Source organism: Vicugna pacos, chromosome 34 (assembly GCF_048564905.1).
Source record: "Vicugna pacos chromosome 34, VicPac4, whole genome shotgun sequence".
Lineage (NCBI taxonomy): Eukaryota > Metazoa > Chordata > Mammalia > Artiodactyla > Camelidae > Vicugna > Vicugna pacos.
The window spans coordinates 19775398-19794603 of NC_133020.1; the positions used below are offsets into that span (position 1 = coordinate 19775398).

Below are 19206 nucleotides of genomic sequence, written 5' to 3' on the forward strand. Positions count from 1 at the left end.
AATCGGAGCGCTCTGCAGTGGGTGACGAGGGAGCCCCCACGGCCGGCAGCAGGACGATGCCAGAGGATGGTGACTGCAGGGACGGCTGTCGGATCGCCCCTCCTCCAGGCTCCCGGCGTGGAGCTCGGCTGCTGGCACCAGCCATGGTACTAAAGGAATGCAGCATCCTGGCTGGGCCTGGATCCCAGGAGATAAGCCAGCTCCCAGCACTTTAGAGACAATGGTCCAGCCGCGCACACTGGAGAACGCAGAACTGAAACTCAGACCTTCCCTTTCTTTTCCTCTCCCCGCTACTCATTTGGAACAGGCTGACCCCGTGACACCGAGTCAAGTTCTACATCAAGTGCCCGGTCCAGCAGAGCAGCCGCCCGAGGAGGGATCCTCTCCAACATCCAGGCTCTGGGGCCAAGGAGCTGGGGCTGCTTCCCCCACCACCTGAGCTGTGATCCCTTCACATCTCTCCTGCCTGAAAAAGAAAAGCCATTCCTCTCAGCAGCATGGAAGCCCGGGACCAGGAAAGCGAGGAGACCAGGCTGGCAGGCGGAGGGCAGAAGTGGAGACAGAGTGTCTCGAGGAAGGTCCGTTCTCCCCGGATAAACACTTGCCTGCGAGCTGCCTCCCCTCCCGCCCTTTGTGCAAGTCAGGACCCGAGAAGAGGTCAGCTCCCCACAAGCCCAGACTGACAGCACATTTTTGCTTTTCCCTAAACCTCCACCTTCTATGCCATTTGCCACCTAGAGGGGAAGCATCTCCTGTGTCAACAGCACGGATTTAGCGCACGTGGGCATGTCTGGAAGGGGAAGCCAGGGATGATGGCGATGTGCTGTCTCCGGCTCCACCGACAGCTCAGTAAGGGGCAACAGGCATGACATCGTGCTGAGAGGCACCCGGGACAGCAGGGGAAGCTCAGCAAAGTCAATGACTCCCCCACTTTCTGAATGTCCCTGCGCCCACGGTCTCCATGTAGTTCAGGGGCGCCCCATCAGGTGCCCTAGATTAGGACCAACTCATGGGTTTTTCTTACGGGTGACTGAGAGGCAGAGGGCAGAGGGCAGCAGACTCAGGGCCATAGGGTCTGCCTCCTGGTTCCCTGCTCCTCCCGTGCTACCTGGGGTCCCCTGGGGGTCCAGCGTGGATGATCAAGGAAGGCTGAGTCTCCTTGGCACTCAGGATGGAGTCCGGCTGTCCTGACCAGGTTGTGTGTGGTGCACTGCAGGGGGAGGGGACGGGTCTGAGGGCTCCGAGACAGTGACCTCTGATCCCGAAGCAGAGCTGGAAGAAGACAGGGAGGTGGGCGCAGGCTGGGCGGAGCTCCAGAGACCCCCCCAAGAAAAGCCACCAGAGCTGGCCTTGAGGAACAGAGTCCCAGGGCCCTGCTCCACTGGGAGCCCAAGCCACAGATTTGGTTTTCTTTACCTCCTAGAATCTGGAACATCTTTTTTTAACCTTATAAATAGAAGGGTGAATGACAGAGCCAGCCTAAGACAACCCCGAAGAAAGGAGGCTCAGAGAAGCTGGGCCAGGAGTCGCACCCCCCTGCAGAGCACCGGCCCCAGGGCAGGAGCCTCAGGGCTGTTCAGATCCCTGTCCAGGCCCACCTCCCCACCCCGCCCGTGCCTCCTGCCCACATCAGCCAGTGATGGAAGCATCAGGCCTAGTGAGGAAAAATATATTGGCTGATACAAACCCCCCAAATTCCCCTGCCTTGAGTGGGGCTTTTAGGGGAGCCTCCGTGGTCTCTCCCTCCTCTTCCCACTGCAGGAGTGCTGGGAACTCCCACGGCCCCAGGCAAGGCCCTGACAGTACCCCCCAACCCTTTCTGAGAATTAAGTCTTGCCTGTTCAGGAGGGTATTAAACTTACGCCCGTGTTTATCTGAAAATTCCCTCTTAGCCAGTTTGCAATGACTATAAACCTTCTCTCTGCTGTCCTGCCTCCGTCCCTCGGCAGCGTAGGGCAGCTCACCCACCGCCTGGCGTGGGGTTAGGGGGTGATGGCGGTGACCTCAGAGGCTGCCTCTTGCAGTGGGTCCCATGTGACCAACAGTCGCAACCGGTGTGGAAGGAAGGGAGGAGCAGACATTGACTGAAACACCAGCGTCCACAGAACATTCTTCTTGCAGGAAAGGTACGGGTCACAATGACCATTCCTAGAACAAAAGGTCTGAACCCTCTAATAGGTACCAGGCACCGTGCTAGGGGCTGGGATTCGACGGTGAACAGCACAGAGCCCCTGCCCTCTCAAAGTTTATGGTAGACTCACAGACGAGGAAATCAGCAAATAGGTACAGTGTGATACGTGCTACGACAGAGGATGCACAGGTACTAACCACAGGATCACATAGGAGGGAGAACTAAGATTGATTTAGGTAAGGGGTGGAATCAGGGAAGGCTTCCTGGAAGAGGTGACGTCTAAGCTGAGACGTGAAGGAAGAGTAGGAGGTGATGAGGGGAGGGAAGTGGGTGAGTGTAGCTGGAGCGGAGGGGAGGGACCTAAGAACAGTGCCCAGGAGTGTGAGCTTGCAGAGCCATCTAAGCCACGCAAGGAGGTGGGTCCTTCTCCTACGACAAGGGAAAAGCCACTGAAGGCGTTTAAGGAGGGGAGACACACAGTCAGGTCTCCACTTCAGAAGGTGCGTTCGTGCCACTGTGAGAACAGATCAGAGCCAGGGGGTTTGGGGGTGGGGAGTGCATCCAGGAGGTGACTGCAGAGCTCCCAACAAGAGATGCAGGTGCCCAGGACGGCAGAAGTAGGACCCAAAAGACGAGGACAAATTCAGGGCAGAGGACAAGCCCGTGGGAGGCAAAATTGCCAGGCTTCGCTGCGGAGACGGGAAAGAGGAGCGGGGGCTTGTGCCTCTGGTGCCCACACCCAGGAAGACAAGGAGCAGCAGGAGGAGGGAAGAGGTGACACCCCAGAGGGGCCCTGATGAGTCTGAGGTCCCTGTGAGGCACCTGAGTGGAGGTGCCCTGGGGGCAGCCAGACAGACGGTCCAAGCCCAGGGACGAGGTCTGGGCTGCAGCTCACAGTCTGGGTCGTCAGCGCACCCAGCAGTAAGGAAGCCGAGAGAGGCAATGAGATGCCCAGAGAGCACGCAGAGCAGAGAGGAAGGAGGGCCGGCCCCCGAGTTACGTAACAAATTTTGTGCATCAGCTGCAAAGCCAGGGCTGCTAATCGTCCTGACCCTGACCCTCAGATCCGTCAAAGAGCCCCACCTCCCATGTGCCCCACGTAAAACACGTTGAGGCATCAGACCCCGCAGCTACCCCAGGAGCTCCGGGCTCAGAGTTAACTGTGTGCCTCTCTGCGTGCTACCCGTTAGGCACCGCAGACCACGTGCGGCAAGCACATACACGGGCGAGCACGTGCTTCTGCGCGCCGGAGCCCCAGCCCCAGGTGTGCGTGCGCGCCCCCACACAAAGACACGCCTGCCACCCTGCAGCCGGGACGAGGTTGCTGGCCGCTCCTCGCAAGGAAACCAGAAAGGACTCTTCAGTGTGAACTGTAGATTTGCCCCTAAACCCCCAAAGCAAACGCTGAGCAAGTAAACCTTAACTTACAGCAGGAGGAAAAAGAAGAGAACGTTCGCCAAGCTTCTTTTCTCTGCCGTATCCCGTGATCGTGCTTAATCCTCGTGGACTGTAAAACAGGTTCTAACCCCGCAGGATTGAGGATGAGGCTTAAAACAGGCTGACTCCGAAACGCTCCCCTCCTGCATCCTGGGACCACAGCTCTCGTTCCAGAGAACGGAGAATGGGGAGCAGGGAGACTTTCCAGCAGACAGAAGTTGGCGTGGGATACGGGCCCCACGCAGGTTTATTTCCTTCACTCGTTCCATAAACATTCATCCGTTTCCTGCGAGGCACCTGAAGGCAGAGCTGCACTAACGCACATTATTAGAGGGCAGTCCTCAACTAGGCGCCTGCCTGCGCTCTGATGCGCCGCGGTCATTTTGTGGGGCCCTCTGACCGTTTCTCCTTGGAGGAGCGCTGTCCTAGCTGCCCGCCGCGGGGAGATGGAACCCGTGGAGCGAATGCGTTGGTGGGAACCGCCGTCCTTCGTTTTCTGGCAGGACTGGCCTGGAAAGGCCACCACGTCCCTTCACTTCAGCTAACAAGACATGGCCCACATGGGGCCCCAACTGAGGAATTTGCTAACAGCCGTTCCGTTCAGAGCGCCGTTAGCCGGTTCCGCCTGAGCTGGCCCATGCCCGGTGAATGCGCTTCACGGGACTCGCGGCCGAGAAGACGGGGCTTTTACCTTGATGGTTAAACACCTGACGTGCCCCCATGAGCCTGCAACATCTCTGTCCCCTCTCTCCTCCCGCCCTGCGTCAGTTTCCCCTGTGGAAACGTGGGGAAGTGGTCCATCTACCCAGTTGTCGACCAGCAGGAGTCGCCCTCATTCCAGCAGCAGGGCTTGCGAGGGGCCCAGGGAGGCCAGCGAGGTCTGCAGGGGGTGCCCTTCTGTCCCCCCTACTTCTGTCCCAGCCGCAGGGGCTCCGTGAGGTTTTGTCTTCATCTGCAGACATCGCGAACACTGGAGTCCCAGACCCCAGGGCAGAGTGCATGCATGGAGGGGGCAGGCCAGCCCACAGGGCACAGAGAACACCGTCCCTCCTGAGAAGAATGGAGTCGGTGATCCCACGACATCACCAGGGGAGGCTCTTTCCCCATCTGGGCCCCGACCCCTCTGGGACAGCGCCGGATAAGCCCAGATTATAAAGCAGAGCTCATCTTTCCTGCGTATTTACTGTGTGCCGACATCTGTTTTATGTGAAGTCCCTCATTTAACCCTTGTAACAGCTCTGTGGGATAAAGCTGTACCAGCATATCACAGGTGACGAAACGGGGCACAGATGACGGCGTAACTTGTGCACAGAGGACGCAGCCGATCTGAGGTCTGTCTGCACCCAGGCAGGAGCCCCAGTCTCCGCACAAAACTCTCAGGTCCCAAAGCCGGGAACCCACGTAGCTTCATTGTCTGAAAGGTGCTGAGAAAGTCCTCGCCCCCGTCCTCCAGAACGGCCCATCACAGGAGCGCGGAATGGGTTCACAGGGCCGCCACGGTCATTTCTCCGGCAGCCGCAAAGCAAGTCCCCGGGACTGACGTGGGGCTTCGACACGCAGAGCTGGTTACAGCCCGACAGGCCCCGGCCGGCCGGCCGCCCTCTCCCACCGTGGGCGTGCATCAGCCCCTTCCCAGCGCCTGGAGCTGGTGCGGAGCGAAAGCGAGGGCAAGCTTCAGGCTGGGGATGTGGAGGCCAGAGGGGAGGGAGGCCCCGGCTGGCAGCACAGCACCCCAGCTCTGAAGCACCCCAACGCTGCTACTCACTGGCCCTGTAGTCTTGGTCGAGACAACCGTCCATGGCGGGTTTCCATTTCTCCGAGAATTGTTCTGTAAGCTGTCCTGTGAACTGAATAAGGCAATGCATACGAAGCCCTCCACACCATGCCCTGCACAAAATACAGACATTGACACAGTAGACCTTGCTATAATTTGCTCCTGCTCAAGGGACAGAGGCCGGACCGAGACGCTGGGGGGCCCGCGGGCGAGGTGGACAGCGGGTGAGCAGCAGGGGAGGGACTCTGAGGGGACAGACCGCCTTCCCTGGCTTCACAGCTATTCTGAGCCTATTTGTGGATTCAGTGCCATCTGCCAGCCATTCTCAGCTCAGGCCTACTATGTGTGGGCACCTATTGGATGACATTATGGGTTGAATCAAGATCCCCCTCAAAGATGTACTGAAGTCCTAATGGCCGTTACCTAAGAATACGACCTCGTTTGTAAACAAGGTCTTTACAGGCGTAATCAGGTTGGGGCCACACTGGACAGGGTGGGCTCTGATTCAGTACGACCGGTGTCCTTATAAGAGGAAGACACACACACACACACACACACAGGAGAAGACCAGGTGAAGACGGAGGCAGAGAGGGCAGCGCTGCGTCTACACGTCAGAGAACAACGAGTGTAGCTGGAACCACCAGAAGCAAGGAAAGAGGCAGGGGATAGACCCTCCCCACCAGGAACCTCCAGCAGGGGCCCACCCTGCTGACCCCTGAACTTCAGACTTCTGGCCTCCAGAACTGTGAGACAGTACATTTCTGCTGTTCTAAGCCACTGGTTTGTGGCGCTTTCTTAGCAGAGCCCTAGAAAACGAACAAAGCTACAAGTGATACAGCTGCAAAGATAAACTTAAAAAATCCGACCTCCTATCCTGAAGTCTCCACTGTTCATTTTATCCCAAGGAAGAAGGGGGATGAGAGTCTAGATTTAACACGGTGGTCTTGGTCCAGCTTCCAAAAAAGTATACTTTGTTAGACAAGAGTTTTTGCCTGGCCCCCCAGCCAGGACACCAGGCATGGGGACATCGTGGAACAAGGACTGTCCGGGCCACAGGTTACACCGGGTCCCCGCCATCCACGTGCAGCGCATGGAGAACTGAAAGTAAGATGGCTGGGCGGTGGAGGGGGGGCAGGGGAAGAAAGGCAGGGCCGGTGTCCTTTCCTTTGTTTCATACAAATCCACCATGCTTCTTTTCTCCTGTTGATTTGTCCATCCTGTCTCTGCATACTTTAAGTTTCCACTGTGGCCCCTCTGCTGCCTTCACAGCCTGGCAGACTGGAAAAATCCCGAGTCTCTGGCTAGGAAACCAGAGTTGAGTTCCAGCTCCATCACTTCCTAGCTGTGGGATCTTGGGCAGGTGACATCAACTCTCTATGCTTCAGTTTCTTCACCTGCACAATGGGAATAATATGTAGCTCACTGTGTTACGCATGGCGTACATGAGGTGACGTGTGTGTGTACATGTAATATGTGGTGGCCCACATTAAACAAGACGATATACACCCAAGTGTTTCAAGTGTCACGTGAAAAGGAGAGAGATCCTGCTATGCACAGTTCCTAGACCTTATGTAGGGGAACACTGGTTTTCCATATTACATATCAGAATATACTAGAAAATTAGCACCAGAAGTAAAAGCAATAAATTAGATGCTAAGGGAGGCTAGAAGTGGCACTGACCTAGGAGTAAACACTGTCTTGACACCAAGACTGAAGAACTCTGATATTGGAGGAGCTTCCCCATCTCTTAATTTCAGTGATTTGAGGGCCCATCCGGCTCTAAGAGTCTATGACTTGATGAAAATGTCTACATCAAGCCCTTTGCTCTCATAAAATTACAATTTAAAAGGAGATCTTTACTCTTGGGCCCCTCATTACACCTCTGAGGAAGCTGTGATGCTTGAGGGAGTTCTCATAACGAGTGAAGCAGAAAAGCCATTTGATGTGTGAAGTGTCCGGCAGGCTGGGTGCCACCGGAGGGGCGAGTCTTCTCCGACATGCATCCTCTGGCGAGTCCTGCTAGGAAGCTAATCCAGAATTTCAGAGGAAAGGGTTGGAATCACTTGGAACAAAGACCAGTAAAGAGGATGAGACGCCTCATGCAGCCCCAATGCAAGGGCAACCAGACAGCTTTTATCTCCTTCTAGAATAACAAACAGAGGTGACTCAGTTTGCAGTAGAAGAGATGGAGCTCAGACTTAAGGCACTTCCTGGCTCCTGAGACACCCAGGGAGTCTGGGGCAGTTGCCTTCTCTGAAGCTATGTAATGAGAGACCACGGGGCCTGCTGCGTCCTGGGGGGTGCCGGTGTGCTCCGGGCCAGAAGAACAGACAGAGAGACCCTCCAGAGGGCCCTGCCGGCCCGCCCTCCTCCTCTCCTCTCCCTGCGACGGCGCACGAGGGCACAGCAACGCCTTTTGTCGCACCGCAGTACCAGCCCACTTCCAGGTACCTTGGCAATCCACGTCGCACCGCGCTGCGCATTTCTTTTCCTGCTGGCACAGTAGACTCCAAGGTGTGAGCACTGTTTTCACAGAGTTTTGCATGCTCCACGCCGGAATGTGATCATCGCTTCACACGGCGGTTAGCACAGACGAGGCGATGAGACCCACTCCTGCATCGGAGCCAGGAGTGCTGTGCTTCGCCCTCTTTGACAGCCAAGAGCCAATTTAGGACTCTCCGAAAAGCCAAGTCTCCCAGGGGGGAAGAACAGTGTGGGCATCTTCTTAATTCTCCGGAGCTCACTTAAGGACTGAAATCCGTTTTGGCTGAGGGAGGAAAAAGTGATGTAGACCGACGTTTGGGGATCATTTCAGCTGAAGAAACGAGGAAGGGGGAGAGTCCAAACAGGTCGCACTTTTCAGGCGAGATTCCTAAGAGCTGGCGGGAGGGGGATCATGAATGCTCACGGAGCGAGCTCACCACGCAGCAAACCCTCCGCACCAATTAATTCACTTAATCATCACAACAGCCTTACGAGGCCCAGAGAGGTTAGTCGACTTGTTCATCATAACAGCGTACCTACTGAGTTCAGAGTAAAGCCAGAGCCCCACGCTGGTCAGAAAGAATCATGATGCAGACCCCAGAGCAGTATGCCAGGGTCCTGCCTCCCGTTGCCGGCCTCCTCCAGCTCCCCTCAGCTCTGTGCTGAAGGACGACGTGCTTTAGCTGAAAGTCCTGAGCAGGGGCATCCTTAGCCAAAACCGCCAACATTCGCCACGTCGGAATCCAGCTGAGTTCCCCGTAACTCACCTGGCAGCACCCACCTGCATCCCTAACCCCGTCGTCCTATTGTAGGAATTTTCCCAGCCCCTAATTATCCTCTCTCCCTGGGCCACTAAGTCAATAGAACATTCAAAAAACTGTCTCCAAAATGACTCCTTTGCTCGAACTGTTTTCTCACCCGCCAGGGGCTCTGCTTGGAGGTGCTAAAACCCCAGTCAGGGCATCCTCACCATAAATAATGCATCAGGCTTCCACAGAGAGCCAGTAAAGACAGCAGCAGCTCAGAAGGGTCCATTAGGCCCCGGGTTCACAACTGGGCATCAGGATCAATCCATTTCTCTGCTATTCAGGTGAACATCCCTCAGTAAGATGCAGTAATGACTGAATATTCGGCAGGTACACTGATAGCCAACATGTCCCCACGCTTTAAGTTTGGCAGCACCTTAATTCCCGGAATCTCTGCACATCTTGAGTTTCCAAGGTCCACAGTGACCCAAGTGCAGCACAGGAGTGGGAGACAGGAAGCTCGATTTTCAGGAAGCCGTGAGTGACTAACACTCAGAAGTCTCAAGTGCTTGTTGTTCACCATCACATGAATCAATTCAGTCAATATTTATTAGTTTCTTTTTAAATTTACTCTGTGTCAGGCACAGCGTTCAGAACAGGGTACAGCCAAAAAAAAAAAAGTTCATTATCCAACTGGAGAAACAGACATATAAAAAGCCAATTATCTTGTAATAGGAAAAGTGAGAGACAGGTGTTAGGAACACATAAGAAGGAGAAGGAACACTCATTCTCCATGGGGGCGGGTGGAGATCTGGGGAGGCTGCCTGGAGGAAGCAATCTTTGAGTTGGTTTCTCTAGGTTGAGGAAGATCTTTTTCTCCAGAGAGAAAGAGGGGGGAAAGAGCAGCCCAAGTAGAGGGACCACTATGAACAAAGGCGTTCAGGCATGAAGCTGGTCTCTACAGAGAAAAGCATGGAACGGTTATTGAAGGACACTAGACATCACTCTATGGACACCCGGCTTTATCCCAGCAACAGGGTGACATGGTGTGTATTCAGAGCGATGTCTGATCATGAGCAGATGTGTGCTCCTGAAAGCCCATGGAGCGGTGATAATGAGGCTGGATCAGAGACAAGGACAACAGTTCAGAGGCTGCTGTCAGTGAGGGCAGAGGGAGGGTGGCCGTCTCGGCACGGACCGTGGGCTGAGGAGGGTAGGACAGGACCCTCTGCAGAGGGTTTCTGATGATACGTGGGGAGCAGCAGAGGGGGAGAGGAGGCGGACAGGGGTGGGACGGGTAGGAGATGATGCCCCAGCTGAGGAGGAGAGGCACATGGGAGGGAGAGAGCCAGAGAAGGTGGAAATGGGATGGATGCTGAGGAGTGTTTGCCCTGTGCCGGGCCGTCCGGCATTTCCCTGTATCCAGTGCCTACTCCAGACCATGAGGGAATCACTCCAGTTAACAACACATAAGGGGACTGAGGTCCAGGCAGTGAAAGCACACTCGGGGCCACCCAGTTTCAACTGTGCCCACCAAGCCTGCCCCCAGGATGCCCTCCACCCCCACCCCAGCTCCAAAGTCACTTGTTGAGGGAGGCTCTGATCACAACGTGGCTAGTTTTATTCCTCACTCTCTCCTCCCTGCCTAACCATTAGAATATCTTCCTATCTTCACCTTGTGAAAGATCACTTCTCCCATCATCCTTGCTCACCCCAACACCACGTCTCTGCCTTCCCAAATATCCTCCCTCCCTATCCCTCTCACCTGTTCCCATCCAAATATGGCATCTTTTTAGAAGCAGCAATGTAGGGCAAAGGGCAGTGAATCAGAAGTGGGGGCAATCAGTGCTCAAAGGCTGTCCTAGCTGACCAGGTGATGTCCAGAAATTCCTGGATCTCTCAGCCTCAGTGTCCTAACCCATAAAATGGGGCTGAAGAATGAATACTAACCTGTGCTTATCTCACAGGATTACTGTGGGGATGAAACGAGATGAAGCACTTGCAGACAACACCAACGAAAGGCAGGGAAAGATGCTACAGAATTATGTGGATTAGCTGGCACTGCAGTCCACCAGGCTGTGAGTTCCATGAGGACAGGGACCTGGGGTCTTCATCTTTGGGTCTCGGGAACGTAATTATTTCCGGCACAGGGTCAGGGGTTGATAAAGATGTGTTAAGAACAAGGAGCACTACCACCACACACACACACACACACACACACACGCACACGCACATGCACACGCACACCACAAAGGCATCTTTGCCTCTCTCTCACCATAAATGCAGGCAAACCCACAACACCCCACATTTGGAAGCACTGCACTAGCTCTGGCTCATTCCAAAAACAGCCAGTGCCTGGAAGAAAACCAAGTGATTGTCATGCTGCCTGGATGCCTCCATTGGGCATATTTGAGCAAGTCTGAATTCCTCCCCTTCCCAGGGGAAGCCGAGAAGAACTGAACCCCAGGCTCACTCCCCTCCCCAGAGCCCCAGCTGGATCTGCCCCTCCCCCTTTGTGCCAGGCGTGCAAAGTGGGTTTTTTTTTCTCCCAGGAGCTCAGCCGCCTCTACTGCTGTTTTCATTGATGCCTTGAGCAGAGCTGGCATGTGCAACTGCCAAGAAGGGGGAGTGCGGAGCGGTGGGGGAGGCAAGTAAAAATAGCCTGGCGCGCGAGGCTCTGCCTGCCCCGGACGCCTTGAACCTTGGCCGAGGTGGGGAGCTCGCAGCCACTGTGCACCCTGCGGAACCTGACAGAGGTCTGCACCCCAACCGCGCCCAACAACTAGAGTGCTGGGGGCTAGAGACCTGCGAAAACTTTTTTTTAGGAAACCGAACGGGGAGGGTGTGGGCAGGGAGAAGCTGTTTCTTGCTTCCAGTGCTCCAGCCACATGGCTGCAAGGAGGACCGCTATGTGCCCGCTGGTCCAGCGGATTACAGAAGTACAGCCTTGACTCTGAGCTATTTTTAGAAACCCCCTCCGCGGGTGGGCGATCAGAGGGAGGAGGGTGAGGGGATTGGTAAGGCTCGCTCTCTGCCGCGAAGCTGGGCGCCTTGCACTACCCAGCGTTCTGAATGTCTCCTCGCCTGTGGGGGATGGGGAAGAGGAAGTGGCAAGGGGACCGCACGTGCTCTGGCTTTGCCCTAACTCAAGGAGACCAGCGTTAGCTCCTGAACGCCCCACTGTTTTCCCCCAGAGCGTGCTTGTTTCAAAATCGACAGTTGCTGGACGCATGCTGCTTCTGGTTTCTCAGAGAATGGGGATTTTTAAAAGCTTTGCTGCCTACGCGGTGGAGTAGGGGTTAGATGCAGTTAAGACCTCGAGGGAAGAAGATCGGAAGGGTCTCTGCCCCTTGCCGCATTCCAGCCAGACAGAGGGACAATCCTGGAGCCACACCTCCATCCCCACCCCACGCTGCATATGGGTAACCATATGTGAAATGTACGGCAGTCCCACCAGACACCCGGCTATTAATAGAGCCCGCCAGTTTGCTCTGTCTTTTTCCTGCCACCGAGTAAGGGATGATCTTCACACACACACCCCACTCCACCCCCACCTCGGCGCACGGTTCCTCCATGAAGGTAAGGGGGCTTCCCACGCGGATCCCCTTCGTGACTACAGGTGCCCAGAGCCTACGGACTAATCCGGTTGTAATGACAGCAGGGTCAGAGCGAGGCCAGGGAACACAGCCTCCCAGGATCGGGACGCAAATCTCAGCAGGGCTCTTTTCGGCTCCGAGCCAACTCGAGAGTAGAGAAAGGGCAGCTACTGTGCTGCTGGAGGCAGGGGCCAAGAGCGCAGTTTGCGGAGCTGCAGCGACCTGCTCGAAACTGCTGTGGGACGAGCGGCTGCAGACCCATTTCCCTTTGCAGCGCCGCGCGCAGCCCCCACCGCCCGAGCGGGCTCGGCTGCGGCAGGCGCGGGCGCTGTCCCTGGTTCTGAAGGTGGCCGCGGCCCGTGCTCCCTCCCGGGGTTAGCGTCCCCGAGGCGGCTCCTACGTCCTGGATTGCAGACCTCTCCCCGGCCCGGCTCTGGGCGGGAAGGTCTGCTGGTGGCGACCAAGTCCCACCTCCGGCGCGGCCAGGCACCCTCAAGGCCGGGAGTTCTCCGCGGTGCTGCGGGGACCGAGAGCTCGGGGACTGACTCGAGCTTGAAGGGTAAAGCGGAGGCAGCGGCCAGAGACGGTCAAGGCACCGCAGGGAGCAGACCTGGCCCCCGGATCACCCATCCTGGCTCGGCACGCGTCGGCACTCTGGCGCCCTAACAGAGCCCAGAGGAGAGGGCAGGGGTGCGCGGCTGCCCAGGGTTTGGGACTTGGGGGCGGGGGGGGGAGCGAGCAGCGGGTGGCAGGAGAGGGAGCTGGGGTGAGAGCGACTCTTTTGCATTTCCAAGAGGGAGGGGGCCTGAGACAGGAACTGTCTTCCCCCCACCCAACACACACACGCGCGCGCACACACATACACACACCACGGCCGGCAGAAGCAAGCGGGATGGAGCTGGGAAAGTTTGGCACCAGGTGCGGAGCGGCGGCGGCGGCGGCGGCGGCGGCGGGGTGGCGCGGTGGTCTGGGCGGGCTGCGGGGTCGCCGAGCCCGGGCCTCTCGCCTCTTACCTCGGTGTTCTCGGCAGCGTTCTCCGCCATTTTCCTCCTTAGGAGCAGGCAGCGGGAGGAGTGTTTCATGCCCATAAGAGCCAGCAAGGGTTTGGTGATACAGAGATAGTAGAGAAAGAGAGAGAGCTTTAAAAGAGAGAGAGGAGAGAGAACGGGAGGGAGGAAAAAAAAAAAAAGCCCAACCCAGCCCCTCTGCTGGAGCGTCAGCCGAGACCATCAACCACGGTGGAGTCTTTCCTGCAGTCTCCACTTTGTTTTATTTTCCTCCCTTCTCATCTGCTTCGGATTCCTTCACACAGTTCCGAGCTCTTCTGGCGCCCGCGACCCCCTCCCCGCCCCTCTCCACCCGCGCTGCGGGCTCCGGCAGGACGGAGGCAGCCCCGAAGGCTCCGCGGCGGCGGCGGCGGCTCCTCTCTGGCTGCTCGCAAAGTCCGGCCGGCCGAGGCAGCCGGCAACTCCTCTCAACTTCTGCCGATCCGCGGGCGAAGCAACACGCTTCCTGCGCGTCCCTCCCGGGGGCTGAGCCGGTGAGTGGGGGCGGGGAGGAGGTTGGGCCGAGCGGGCGGCGGCTGGGCGCAGACCCAGGGCCCCCGCGCCCCAGGCCGCCCCCTCGCCCGGGCTCCGGGGGTCTCTTGGCCGCCTCCACTCCCGGGCGCCGTGAACAACGTGTGCGGGGGGCGAGGGCTGCGCGGACGCGGCCGGGCCACGCGAGAGGCTCGGAGAAGGCAGGCGCCGGAGCTGGGCGCTCGCAGGTCCTCAGACCCGGTGTGCGTCCTCCCCCCAGGACAGGCTCGGGGCGAGGCTGGGCCACCGTCCCCTCGCCCCCACCCCACCCCACCCCACTCCCAGCGCTCCCGCTCGGCTGCCAGTTCCCGGATCCTTCCTCTGCGAACTACTTGGGGTTTGGGGAGCGAAGGGGTGGGTGTCTGGATGAGGGAGGGTCCTTAACTCCTTCAACTCTAGGGCTACGTATGGCTTCATTATCCCTCCGTTCTCCCACTCTCCCAACCCGAGGGTTCGGGGCTCCAGGCCTCTCTCAGGCTGAGAGGGTGGGGGGAAGGTTCATCCAGAGGTGGCTTGGGAAGGAGGGTGGGAGGGAGTCAAATGGGTGGGCCCTCGGCCAGGCTCCCCCACCCTAGTCTTCCCTGGCAGCCCCCTGCCCACACATCTCTCTTCTCCCTCCCCACCCCTCCCCCAGCATCACCAGATTCTGAAGTCCCTTTTATGGGAGAGAGGGAGGGTGTCACGTACCCATTAGGATTCTCTTGATCCTTTTTTAAAGGAGTTTGGGCGGCAGCAGGGGGTGTGAATTTTTATACAATGCATTCCTGTTTTCACTTGGAGAGCTTCTTTTTCTGTGTCTTACCGGCCATCTGTCAGGCGGGTGAGAAATAAAACGGGATGGGAGGGCACTCTGTGCCTCCCATTACAACAGGCCACTCAGGCCGGACTCCCTCAAAGACAGCTGCACTTCCAAGCTTTCAGTTCACAAGTCAAGGACAGGGACCTAGAAGGTGCTCCTTGAGCATCCTGGCTCGCTCATCACTTCATCCCCGTGCTTACTCCGGGAGATCACTCATGCGTGCGTGCCCTATTTGTTTTTTAACCTCACCTTTGACAGTCAGGAAGTGTGAGCCTGACTGTCCTCAACTAACCCCAGAGTCCATTGAAGAAATGGACCAGAATCTAAAGATGCTCCCATCACCTGACCCTAGGGGAAAGAGGGGACACATTGCAGTAAGTGGAGGAGGGAGAGAGGAGGGGATAGAGAGGGAACAAGAGGCTTGAGTTAATGGGCGTGCGTGTGTGTGTGTGTGTGTGTGTGTGTGTGTGTGTGTGTGTGCTGAAGGAGGAGTAAGTTTAAGTGAAAGAATGGCCTCCTCAGCCCTTCCCTTTCCCAGACCACAGGCCTGGAATAGTGTTGGGGGTTAGAGTAGCGTCTTGGCCACACCTGGTCATTATCCTTCCCTTTCACATCCTGCCCACGTGCAGCTGGTGGGGGTAGGAAGTAAAGGAGCAGAATCTAAGGAATGACTTTTACCCTGGAGAATCCCATCTTTCTCAGAGACAGGAGATCCTGAGGCATCCGGTCTCCTACCAAGAGAGGTTCGGTGCTTGTACTGTCAACAGAAATCAGACAGGGTCTTCACAGCTCTTTACTCCTGTCCTCTCGTTTACGGATGAAGACCCTGAGATCAGAGAGAGGGCATGTGTCCAATCCTTCAGCTAGCTGACGGAGCATCAGACAGCAGCTCCCCAGCGTCCTGCCTTTCAGCCCAGCGCTCTCCCCCCACCCACCCCACCGCACCCCACCCCACACTGCTGCTGCCTGTGCAGAGCATTCATTCTGTGACTAACCCGGGGAGGAGGGAAGCTCAGACAGGCTCCCACCGAAATAGGCTGCTGCCTGTGCGTGATTATGTTGCTATGAGAACCTCAGTGGGTGTGTTTCCTCCGTTCTCTGTTGAAATTTTTTGCTCGGCTTGGCTTCCCCCCAACCGCAGCTCCCCTTGGAATGGGGAATGGAGAGGCTGAGAAGGAGGGCTGTATTCTCAAGGCAAGGTGTTTTCTATTCCAACCCATCCAACCCCGAGCCAGCCTGGGGCTGTGCCTGAGGAACTTAGGCCACCAGGGTGGTTCCACCGTGGCTGGAGGACGTGACTGAGCTGTCCTGAAAATGGATACTCCTGTCCTCTGGGGAGCCATCTTGGAGCAGAGAGGAGTTGTCTCTCCACCCTCCCACCTCATCACAAATTCACGAGCAAAATAACTGTTACTTTAAGAGACTAAGTTTTGGGGTAATTTGCTACACAGCAGAAGGTTACCTGAACACTCGTCTACTAGAATTGCGAAAATTCATGACGCATAAAAAGTGCCTAGCACACAGTAGGCATTTTGTAGGTGCCATTTGCTCACCATCCCCGCTGTCCAGTCCTGTCTTTCTCCATCTCTTTTGCATAAGGATGTCTGCATAGTCTTTCACAAGGTTAATCTAGTCATTCCATTGAGAACTTACTGGGCATCTCCTATGTGCTTAACTCATCGACAGGCACTTGGCAAGGGGCAGCAAAAGATACTGGAATGACCACTGAACAGACTTGGTCACCTTGAATGCTTTCAGATGTGCAGAACTTCTGTAGACGAGCTCTGGAAAGGACTTTGGTGTGAGGCAAGAAGGAGCACGAGATGACAAGGGACGCAGGGAGTTCTCCAGGATGTGAGTTAAATGCGTGGTCTGGACAATATGCCAGACGGGGTAAAGAGGTCTTGAAGACAGTCTGCTTGGATCATTTTTCCTTACGCTAGATCGTCAGTGCCGCAAAACGTTGAAATAGTACATGGAAAGCCCTTAGAACAATGCCTGGCTCATGGTCAAAGCTCAGACATTGCGCTAACACTTGCTAGGCCCTGTCCTAGGCTCTGAGTTCAACTTGATAGAGCGCTTATCACACGCTGGAGAAGCTCCTAGATACAATGTGTCCTCGTGAGGTTTAAGTCTTGGAGATGCTGTTACTATTCCATCGTGACAGATGACACACAGAGACCTGCCCAAGTGGTAGGATCTGCATGAGAATTCAGGATGCCAGCATGGTCTTCGACAGGTTAGCCGGGTCCCAGGAACAAGGCAGTGGTTCTCAACCTTGCTGAGAATCCTCTGGGGAGTTGCAGAAATGCCAGTGCCTTGGCTGCACCCCCAGAGAGTATGATTTAGTGAGACTTAGGCATCCGGATTTTTTTTTTTTAAGTCCCTGGATAATTCTAATGGGCAGTCATGGTGGAGGATAACCGGATATTTGGAGGAGACAAAAAGACCCAGAGAGAAAGGTCCCTAAGTTACAGGGAGAGCCCTCCAAACTATGAGGAGGACCCACTACACTATAGAAACTAGGTCCATCTCTAGCACAGAGGTTCTTGAGAGCCAGGAGGTACTTGCAGAGCTTGGAATGGGACTCTTGGGGGGAGGACTATAATTGGAAAAGTTTTCCAGCTTTATGAGATGCCACAGAGAAATTGAGTTTCCTGCCAGTGGAAGAGCTGGACCGGCCTAATTTTTTGGCATGGCTGTTATAGCAGACTGCAAGCCCTGGAAAGCCAAGCAAGGCCTCTGAGGTTCCACACACACCACGCGGCAGCTCCCTAACTGTCTCCTCTCAGCACCCCCGAAGGTGAAGACTGTGCAGTAGCGCAGCCTCAGGAGCACGTCAGCACTTCTCTGCCGCCTCCCAAATCCCAGTGCCCGGTGTCAGGGGGCAGTGGGACCTGCAGACCCCACTGTCTGGGAAAGCGCAGGCTCTAGCTTGTTTAAATGTGGTTAAAAGGAGATACAGAAGACATGTCACGTGGCCTCCCCCTCCTCCTCCCCGGGGAAGCTCACACGTGGCGGGGGCTCACATATGGCCAAGACACGCTGCAGTGAATCGACGGCTCCCCAGGAATCAGGCCACAGCCGTTATCCGTCTCCACCCCGCAGCAGCTAACCCAGCAGCAATCTCAGTGTCTTCTGGGCCAGCTGGGAACCACGTCAAGGCTGCCGCAGCCAGCTACCTGGCTGAGCCTCCAGACAGCCCCACACCTGGGGAGTTCTCCTGCGCGGAAGCCTCCACGGTCCTAACTCTCCCTAACCCAAGGCCGAATTAGCGCTTCAACGGTGTTCCAAGAAACAACTTGCAAGAGTGCCACCAACGCCTGCAAAGTAATTTGGGTTTCTTCCTTTTTTTTTTTTTTTTTTGGCCATAAAAACCAGAATGTTATTTCTTCCTTGTTCTGATTAAATCAATTCATTGTGGTTTTGTGCTGGATATGATACCGTCTGGCTTGATTATTTTTCTAACTGTATCTGGGAGGCATTTTCTAGTATCTCTGCATAATACCTAAGCCCTGGTGTCTCATGCCCCTGAAAAGCTGAATACTAGACTCCCGTCACCTAGCTTCCTCTCGGGGTGAGGAGCGCTCGAAAGACACCCAGACGTCCTCTCAGTGGCCTGTGGTGGAACTCAGACTTCTCTGGAGGGGGGCGAAGAGGGACGCAGCAGCAGCAAAGCCCTTAAAGATACCAAGACGTTCTTCCGGAAACAGAAATCAGCTTTTCCCACTCGGTGGGAGTTGTACACTCCACTCCTTTTCTCCTTTCCAAATCCTTCATAAAGGCTCGTCTTTTTCTGAAAAACCCCTCCTGAGTCCCCCAGGGCCAGCTGGAAGTCAGCTCGGTCTGTCTGGCACTGTCACTCAGCACACACTTCCTTCCATTAGCCCTTACGAGGCAACTAGTCTAAGCCAAGCCTTGTGCTAGGGACTCTGGACCTGAAAAATGAAGAGAAGAGCCAGCCCTGCCCTGATGACATACCTTCCAGGAGGAGCTGGTGACGCATTCAGCACTATCGGAGGACGTATGTGCAGCTGTAACCAGCGGCTTATGGTCAGGGAGGCCGACAGGGAGACCCTGGGGCTTTAGGGCCTGAACCGGGAGCTCAGTAGCCTCCTTTCAAGCAGGACTGGGGACACGTGCCTCATCAGGATACCAAAGTCCTTGTGTGCTTCCAAAACTTCTACGGGTGAGAAGTTTTGCAGCCTTGGCCCCCCAAAAGCATTATGCACTGATGTCACCTGGGGCATAGCACACGCTGGTCAGTCCTGGTGCAGGGCTGTTCTCTGGCGCTGCGGGGTCGCCCCACCTGAAAGTGCCCAGGGAGCAGAGGTGGCTAAAGCAAGCTGTGCTTGACGCCGCCTGTTTCCTTTCTGGACCATTTAACCGCCCTGATACATCTTTTCTCTTCCCAAAGGTGTTTATATATATATATATAAACCTTGCTAGATTTTTTAAAATTTAAAATGTCACCCTTCTAAGGTAACATTAACATCTTGCTGTATGTCCCCTATTTGTTTCTCATACAAATGTATGCATAGATCTTCCTTGACTTACAATGGGATTACATTCCCCATGGCCAACAGGCACATGAAAAGATGCTCAGTATCGCTAATTATCAGAGAAATGCAGATCAAAACTACCATAGGTATCACCTCACAC

General features: G+C 55.8%; 1 protein-coding gene across 1 annotated transcript in view; it reads right to left on the reverse strand.

The window, feature by feature from the left end:
• The window catches only part of PRMT8 (protein arginine methyltransferase 8), a 77509-nt gene extending 63839 nt beyond the window's left edge, over positions 1 to 13670 (reverse strand). Inside the window, exon 1 of the mRNA XM_072954834.1 lies at positions 13182 to 13670. Coding sequence (XP_072810935.1) covers positions 13182 to 13256 — 75 coding nt within the window. The 5' untranslated portion in view covers positions 13257 to 13670. The remainder of the gene's footprint in view (positions 1 to 13181) is intronic.
• Positions 13671 to 19206: the final 5536 nt, after the last annotated feature.